Source organism: Sinocyclocheilus anshuiensis, unplaced genomic scaffold (assembly GCF_001515605.1).
Source record: "Sinocyclocheilus anshuiensis isolate Anshui unplaced genomic scaffold, SAMN03320099.WGS_v1.1 scaffold122, whole genome shotgun sequence".
Lineage (NCBI taxonomy): Eukaryota > Metazoa > Chordata > Actinopteri > Cypriniformes > Cyprinidae > Sinocyclocheilus > Sinocyclocheilus anshuiensis.
This window is the reverse complement of record NW_015544153.1, coordinates 43823-53031: the sequence shown is the minus strand read 5'-3', so window position 1 is coordinate 53031 and position 9209 is coordinate 43823. Positions and strand designations below refer to the sequence as shown.

General features: G+C 40.0%; 1 protein-coding gene across 1 annotated transcript in view; it reads right to left on the bottom strand.

Moving 5' to 3' along the window:
- The window catches only part of LOC107695243 (neurogenic locus notch homolog protein 2-like), a 47929-nt gene that overhangs the window by 9591 nt on the left and 29129 nt on the right, over nucleotides 1-9209 (bottom strand). Inside the window, exons 2-16 of the mRNA XM_016495051.1 lie at nucleotides 7464-7729; nucleotides 6978-7319; nucleotides 6025-6147; nucleotides 5656-5889; nucleotides 5278-5433; nucleotides 4653-4838; nucleotides 4429-4542; nucleotides 3333-3446; nucleotides 2908-3141; nucleotides 2221-2331; nucleotides 1903-2095; nucleotides 1458-1603; nucleotides 1250-1363; nucleotides 547-666; nucleotides 218-370 (exon numbers count right to left, since the gene is read on the bottom strand). Of these exons, the coding sequence (XP_016350537.1) occupies nucleotides 218-370; nucleotides 547-666; nucleotides 1250-1363; nucleotides 1458-1603; nucleotides 1903-2095; nucleotides 2221-2331; nucleotides 2908-3141; nucleotides 3333-3446; nucleotides 4429-4542; nucleotides 4653-4838; nucleotides 5278-5433; nucleotides 5656-5889; nucleotides 6025-6147; nucleotides 6978-7319; nucleotides 7464-7729 (2606 nt within the window). The remainder of the gene's footprint in view (nucleotides 1-217; nucleotides 371-546; nucleotides 667-1249; nucleotides 1364-1457; nucleotides 1604-1902; nucleotides 2096-2220; nucleotides 2332-2907; nucleotides 3142-3332; nucleotides 3447-4428; nucleotides 4543-4652; nucleotides 4839-5277; nucleotides 5434-5655; nucleotides 5890-6024; nucleotides 6148-6977; nucleotides 7320-7463; nucleotides 7730-9209) is intronic.

Genomic DNA, 9209 nt, shown 5'->3' with positions numbered 1-9209 from the left:
TATATATATATATAATACATAATTTATATACTGCTTGGGATCAAACCATGTTTTAAAAACCTGATGTAAAACCTGATTTTATTTAGTCATTTAGTTGATCTCTGACCACTAGGCTACACTACTCTCCTTCAAACAGAGGATGTTAACACAAAGATGTGTTTACTGTTTGTCACCGATCCACAACATGTGAATCAGTCTGTGTGGGAATGACACATACTGGAGCTGCAGTCATCGATGTTAGTTTGGCAGTTGACCCCACTGTATCCAGGCTGACACTCGCATCGGTAGCTGCCCACTGTGTTCCGACAATGACCTCCATTCTGACATGGGTTTTTCTTGCACTCATCTACATCATCTGTGCACTGAGCTCCTAAACACACACATCAGACAGACACTCTTGAAATGTTTTGGATAGAGTTTCATAAATTAAATCTACAACTGGGAATGTTGTGTAATCAAGGAAAAGGTGTTATATGTGGTTGTCTCAACATCAAAGATATTCTTGAGGAATAAAAACACACCCACACAGAGACTCAATGCACTTACCTTCCCATCCGCTGTGGCACAGGCAGGTGTAGCTGGTGTAATCCAGGGATGGCTGACAGATGCCTCGTCTCTGACAGGGCTGAGAATCACAGGGGACTAACTTATCCTCACAGTGTCTCCCTGAGAACCAAGCAATACAGTCAGTTGTGGATACATTTTAGAGCAGGGCTATTCAATTGGCGGCCCCAATCATCTTCGCACATATGCCTTGAATTGTTTTTGCACTAATTAGTTTGTCCACAAGGTGGCAACACTGGCCCGGGCCGTTGTTTCACACCCGAAAAAGAAAAGGAAGAGACGGAACAACAACAATCTACTGGAGACCACAACATCAATAGATGGCAGCGTTGACAAGCACTTGTGTTCTAGTTTACTAGTCACTCTGGTTTAAACTAGTATAAAGACAGTTTTATCGGTCATAACTTCTGGTAAGAAATAGCGCAGACACTGGATGAAGATGATTCTGATTTGCCATCATAGGAATAAATTACATTTGATTAAAATAAATTACATACTGTCTTACAGAAACATTAAAACATCTTATGACCCAAACTTTTGAACAGTAGTGTAAATAATTATAATATTATTATTACGGTTTGAGACCGAAATAATTTAATTAAACTTATTACATTTGACAATAAAAGTGCTGATTCTGTGATTAAAATCATTGTAAAAAACTGCAAACTGTAAATGTGTGTATCACCTGTGTAAGGTAGAGTGCAGTGGCAGATGTAGCTGTTGACTCCATCCACACAGGTTCCCTGATTCATACAGGGGTTTGACTCACATTCATTCATGTTTATCTCACAGTTGAACCCTGAAAGAGAAAAAAGGGCAAATCACGGAGTTGGGAACTGAATTAAACATAATTTTTACTCCGTTTAGAAAGGCTAATGATTACACGCCTTTACCTGCAATTCCACGGGCACACACACAGGTGTAGCCATTAAGACGGTCATTACAAGTTCCACCATTCTGGCATGGGTTGGACTGACACTCGTTCTTCTCTCGGTCACAGTTCTTACCTTCCCAGCCTGACTTACATGCACAAAGATACCTACACAGACAGAAGATGTGAGAAGTTGACATGAAAAAGATAACTGGCCATAGAAGCAGACGGTTTATGCTAAGGCAAGTTATAGTGCCGTATAGTAAGTATACAGCAATGCTAAGAATGCAACATGCATTTGCTATGTTATTAATTACATAGTGCTTATATAGAATTAAATCATGCTTATTGATCTCTTTACAGAATATAACAGGATATGGAATTAGGCTGTGCTACAAATAATCAGTATCGGTCACTTTGACAGAATGGGTTGTACGTTTTATCTTTAAGATAATAGCTGTTCCTACCCGTCCTGCTGCTCAATACACTCTCCATGCAGACAGGGCATGGGGCTGCAGTGGTCTGCACCTGAGTGACACAGAGGACCATGAGTCCCAACTGGACACAAACACTGAAACCCATTAACTTTGTCCACACACGTCCCTCCACTCAGACACGGCTTCGAACTGCACTCATTTATCTCCTCGGTGCATCGCTCCCCTGAGGAGAAAGAAAGTGTAATTAATGAATAAAACTATTTACACAGTACTTAGTGCTGATCATGATTCATGAATGAAGCACATCTGCATGTGTGTATTTATGTATGTGCATGTGTGTGAACAAACCTGTGTATCCAGGTTTGCACACACATTTGTACTCGTTAATTCCATCCTCACAGGTCCCGTGCTGGCAGGGATTACTGGCACAGTCATCATGGTTAATCTCACAGTTCACACCTATAACAAAGACAAATGACAAAATAGTCAATGGAAGCACAGGCAGGTGAAATTAATCTGGTCTAATTTATACAGCAGCCTTTGAAAGGTCTCTAAAGAAGTCGGAGTAATGATCAATTTTTTTCTGTGTGTGTGTGTGTGTGTGTGTGTGTGTGTGTGTGTGTGTGTGTGTGTGTGTAGTAAGAGGAAGTGTCCAGCAGGGGAGAGTAGCGAGCTTTGCTTTGTTTGTTGGACAATGTAACTGAGAAAAACAGGATTTGTCTTACTCTTTTCAAATAAAAGTCTGATGTGCTTTGTAGACATATTCTAACACTCAACACCAAAGTTCACATATCACGTACTTTACATAAAGATTAGCCAATAAAAATAGAGATCACGCAGACATCTCAAATGTAAAGTGACAAAAATAAGTCTAATTCTAAATGGTGGATAATAGTTATGATAAACTAAATTAAGACCATTTTGCTGCAAGAAAATTTGCTGTCATCATAATTAGACTTCATTAAATGCTGCAAAGGTGTAGTATATGGCCCCTTAAAGAGCCTTTGAGATGTAAAGATCAAGTGTGAGACTCACCTGAAGTGCCAGGCTGGCAGTTGCATTGGTACATGTTGACCAGGTCAACACAGCGTCCTCTGTTTTGGCAGGGGTCACTCTGGCACTCGCGTATCTGCTCGCTGCAGATGGGGCCCATGTAACCTGGGTAACACTCGCATGTGAAGGTAGCAATTCCGTCTACACAATCACCATGGTGACAGGGTTTGGGTTCACAGTCATTAATGTTGTCCGTACACAATGTCCCTGTGAAACCTACAGAGACCAGCATTTAAGACAAGGAATTAGTACAATAAGGTCAGTTCTCTGAGAACTTAGGACATTTACTAATAACTTACAATGAAAAATGAATATCTTTTAATTAAGCAGACATTTATTTAGTTAGTGCTTTTATCTATTTCTCCGTTTTCAGTCACAGTGTGGGATGGAGATTTTTATAATGTTACCTTCAGCACATTCACACTCATAGCCGTTAGGACGGTCGAGACACTTGGCCCCGTTATGGCACGGCGTGCTGGCACACTCATCAATGTCAACTTGACACATTTCCCCAGTGAAACCTGTGGTCAAAACACACATTCAGTATCATGACAATGCACAGTATCTAACACAGCACATATTAAAGGTGCAGTATGTAATATTGACAGCTTGCGGTTGCCAGATTGAGGACACGTAAGAGGAACGAGCGCAACTGACAATGGAAGGCGACGAGTTTTATACACTGAAAGTTGTAGAGTTGATTTATCTGCGAGTTTTAATATTCCACTGGTCATAAAACTTTTTAGATGGAAACAGAGGCTTTTTAGGTCAGGTAGCAAAAAACTAATTCCATCAGTTCCTGAAATTATGTGGACATCTTGTTTATACTGGTAATACACACTATTTGTGGTCAGATTTCTAAAAGCTATGGCCAGATATTCTCAACCAGGGGCCTGGGACCCATTAGAGTGCCTTTTATTTTATTGATTATATAAATAATATTAATTATTAAAAATGTATTAAAGTAATATACACTATAGATCACATGGCTAATGATGGTAATATTTTTTAATGCTTTTGAAAGAATATGCACACTTACGTTCACCAAGGCTGCATTTATTTGATAAAAAAAACAGTAAAAATAGTAATATTGTGAAATAACTGTTTTCTATTTTAATATATTTTAAAATGTAATTTATTTCCGTGATGGCAAATTTTAATTTCCTTAATATAATTTAGGAGTGTAAATAACATAAAAAATATATTAAAATAATCCAACTGATTATCTGATTAGCTAAAACAAACATGCAATCATGACGTAAACTGAAATCATATTTATTTTTCACCCACAATAACTACTGTTTAATGCAGTTCTTCACAAAATGAATCATGGTTATTTAAGCATATCGACACAAAAAAAAACAGTCAGCTTTGTCATAATTACAGCAGAAATACCAGAGGAAATATCTCATGAATCTTATATATGTGGGCCTTCAAATATTGTGTTGGAAAACGTGGGCTATTCAAGTCAAAAAAGTTCACTGCGCCAATGATTGTACTCACCTTGAGGACACTCGCAGACAAACCGGCTGACCTGGTCTAGACATCTACCGTTATTGAGACAAGGCGAGCTGGCACACTCATTAATGTCAATCTCACAGTGCAATCCCTCAAAGCCTATGGTTGAAAACACACACACAGTCACTAGATGAATATGAGGACATGGAGCCAAAACCATGTCATCACGCACCTGATTACAGTGTGTGTGTGAGTGTGTGTGTAAGTACCTGGCATACAGATGCAGGTGTAATCTCCTATCTGGTCCAAGCAGGTGGCGTCATTCTGGCAGGGGTTGGAGCCACATTCGTTAATGTCCTGCTCACAGCGTGGACCGGTGTAACCCGGAGCACAGTTACAGGTGAACGAGCCCTCTGTGTTCTTACAAGAGCCACCGTGCTCACATGGGTTTGGCCCTGATGTGCCAAAAAGAGAGTTAGAAAGTTTTAGGAAAGATATGAAATGCTTAACAGTAATGGCTGTAATCAAAGCAGCTCCGCTCATGAATGCTACTTTATCAGATCAACTGAAAATGCCATCGAAACTTTTCTGAAGACAGTCAATTCCCTTCAGAGATACATTCATATAAAACACCCGCGCCGTGTTATGATTTTGAAATGTGCAGTGCTCATGTTTATTCAACGAAGTCAAACGGCACAAATAAATCAATGTATGGGAAACTGGTAATGTATATCGAAATATCGGAAATGTGTTTAAAAATCATATCACCGTTATTGAAAAAAATTATATCGCGATACATATTGATATTGAATTATTGTCCAGCCCTAACAGAGATGTACAAAGAAACAGACAGAGAAAAGGAGAGTTGAAAGAGCTTCCTGCAAACTGTCTCACCGATGACACACTCGTCAATATCCTCTGCACACGTGCTGCCCTTGTACCCTGAGGGGCAGTTACAGTTGAACTTGCCATTGACAGGGTTTGTATCGCATTGAGCTCCCATCTTGCATGGGTTACTGGTGCAGGCATCATCAATGTGACACAGCAAACCTTGAGCATAGAAACAATTGCTATGGCTACTACAACTTATCTGAGATGGTTTTATAGTGCACTACTTGAGAGAACAATCAAATTATAATGAAAAACTAATTATTTTAGAGATGCATTATTTCACTGTAAAACCTTGTTGTGTATGTTGTTGAGATTTAAGAGTCATTTCTGCTCAAGACTGAAGTGATCAAGAGTCATTTCTATGTGGTTGTTTTTACTGACCGGTCTTGCCAGGAGGGCAGCTGCAAACAAAGGAAGCCACGCGGTCGATGCAAGTGGAGCCGGTGGTGCAGGGCTCAGCTGCACAGTCATCAATGTTTTCGGAGCAGTCAGGGCCACTCCAGCCATTCACACATACACAGTTGTAGCCATTGCGTGTGTTACTGCATGTGCCTCCATTCTGACAGGCGTTGGGCTGCAGTCTGCATTCATCCACATCATCGGTGCAAAACTGACCTGGAAATGAAATGGTCAATTTCAACAGTTTTCGTGAATCAATATCTGTGAGTCATCTCCAATAGCAGAAAAGGGAACAAGAGGGAACAGACACACAAACACACACATAGAGTATATAAGGCTGTTTTTTCATACCAGTCCATTCAGGTGGGCACTGGCAGTTGTAAGTGTTCACTCCATCCATGCATGTGGCTCCATTCTGACAACGGTGATTCGGACAATCATCGATGTTTATCTCACAGTTTGTACCATTAAAACCTGATTACAGGAAAATCAGAGAGAAAATTTCCTGAACAACTCACTCTCAATCCCAGGTATCGGTAATACAAAGGTGCTCTGTCTCGCTTTGGCATTATTAAACGTAATTACTCAACTTTAAAGCACAAACAGACATTTCTCACGGCTCGTATTCGCTGCCTGAGGTGAGAGAGGAGTTTTGGCCTGTTGCTGTGTTTTGCCAGTATGACACTCTTTAAATGCTAAACTGATAAAGTTAAAGACTCTCTGTGTGTTTTAGTCCCAAACAAACACAGATACAACCAGCAACTGATTCAATGAAGAAACATGACAGTTTGTTCTGACTGAGATTAAATTAAGCTATCTATTGTATTTGGTATGAGTGATATAAGCAAACATTTATATCAGAATATTCCCACAATTTTGGTTGATAAAAATAGACAGTCACAACAGAGACAAGAGAGCTTGACTGTAACTACACTTAACCGTTACTAGCCAAAAGTGTCTAGTCAAGTTCTACTGCATTTTCTTTCTACATGTGAAGTGACTAGAACACCCATTTCCTATGCAGTGACATTTTGCATTTCTGCAACAGAAATGCTTGAAAATCGGTTAGTTGTTTTAACCGGTTTATCACCCACTCCTACTTGTGCTGTGGTAAAATCTCATCAGACATTGGTCTGTCTGGCTCAGGTCCAAGTGGGTGCTGACATAATCATTGGATGAGTTGTGGCATGTCTGACTAACATGTTTCAGTTGCATCTGAACAAACATAGCTTCTGGTCAAATTCTGTTTTGTTTTTTTTGCTTTGATAAAAATAGATTTATTTTTCCTCTCCAAGGGAACTCACCTGGCAGGCAGTGGCATATATAAGTTGTGTCTGTCATCTGCCGGCAGGTTCCACCACTGAGGCATGGGGATGGAAAACAGGGCACGTAATCTGTCTCGCAGTGGGGACCGGTAAAGCTGGGTTGGCAGTTACATCGATATGAGCCCGGGGTGTTCAGACACATGCCTTCGTTCTTGCACAGAGGTGGGGAGAAGGCACACTCATCAGTGTCATTGAGACAATGAGGGCCATGGTAACCAGGAGGACAGGTACAAGAGAATTCGCGATTGGGCAGAGCATGGCAGATACCACCGTTGGCACACGGGCTGGACAGACATGTGTCCTCTTTCTCACAATGCCGACCTGAGGAGAAAATGTCACCGCAGAACAAAAACAATAACAAAACGTGTGAATTTATATGCGAGTTTAATACCTTACTAAAATGTTTTTGGTTTTTATGCTTTCGAAGACCTAGTGAGCTGCCATGAAGTGAGAGAGAGATCTGACCTGTCCATCCACGGGCACACTGGCATTTGTACTGGTCTTTGGGGAGGAGTGAGCACTTCCCCCCATTGGTGCAAGGGTTGTTGGGGAAGCAAGTGGAGTTTTTCTGGAACTCACAGCGCTGGCCTGCGAAACCCAGAGGACACACACAGCTGGGGCTCCCAGGTACACTGGCCACGTTCACGGTGCATTCTCCTCCATTCAAACAATATCCCACATAACACGGGTCTTTGTGCTGACAGTACTCGCCTAAGAAACCAGGAACACACCTGAAACACAGAAACGGCACGATATTATTCAGGGACTGTAAAGGCCCGTTCACACCAAGAGCGACAATGATAACTATAAACACAACAATAACTATATTTGCATCCACACTAGTGAACGATTACTGTCTGTTTATTTTAAGCTTGTGCGCTGCAGTTACCAAGTAATAAAAGTGGATCTAGGTGACCTGCTGCTGCTGCTTATGTTTCGCAAAGACACCAAAGGAAAAACAGCTGCTTTTGGGTACATGAGATCCTTCAAAGACAAGAGGAGTTTGGAGAATCAGTCACTCTGGTTAGAGAGTTATCGTTTTTTTAGAGGAATTTTATTCATACTTCGTGATGAGTCCGTTTCTCTGCTTAGAGAGTTATCATCTTTTAAAGAGAAATTTTATTCATACTTCCGTATTAGTCAGTTTCCGTTTTTGTTGTTCTTATTGTATTTACATGACTTCAACCAGCAGATGTCCTCAGCATGCACGTTTCGAGCGCAGTGAATCTAGCGCAAACTTTTTTTACTGCAACTCCAAAGGAGGCAAGACAATGTTGTTGAAACTAGCGCTGGATACCTGAGGTTATTTTATGTTTTATGTTACTCTGTTTGCCGTGCAATGTCTGTTTGCTTCTTCACAATGTCATCTGCTATTTCAAATGCGCAAGCCCTTTAAACTTGAATGAAGTCCAATTTGCTGTCAGTGTTTTATTGTTCATCTTCTGTAAAAAAAAAAAATCGTTCTGAAAGTGGTCCCAACGATATCGTTCCTCTATATCGATATCATTATAGTCGTGGTGTGAACTCTGCTATTCTCTAAAATTTTAAATGATTTTTAGAATGTCATCTTTATAGTTATAGTTATTGTTCTTGGTGTGAACATGCCTTAAGAGAATCATTTAAGTTCAAATTCAATTGTTCTGAGATGAGTCATGCAACATAACAGGAAACAGTATTTTATTACATATGCAAAATCTTGCTCAAGAATCTTGCCTCATCAAGATGGCATCCATCACAACTTGCAACTACAAAAATGTAAATGTGGAACTGAATTATAATTGAATCATTTCAACCACACAGAAATAGACAAAACACTGTCATTTGAATAACTGTTAATGAAAAACCATTAGAAACTATTGAACTATTGAATTTGCATTTTTTCTGTTTATTTTGATGCAGCTATATATATTATATATATATCCACAAAAATGTTAATATGAGCGCAATCCAAACAAATGACCAAACCCAACAGTATGCATATGTAATTATATTATTTTAAAAACATATTATATTTAAAATGGGATGGGATGTGATGCCACAACAAGGACGGAATGAGGGCAATGGTAAGATCTTAAACCATACAGAATGAGTGTACAATGATTTGTCATGAGACAATGGGGTGCATTTCTCCTCCGCCTCCTCACTGCAGCTCTCCAGAGATTTCAGCACATGACCAGTGATCACAAAGAGGAAATTACATGATTGCAAAAT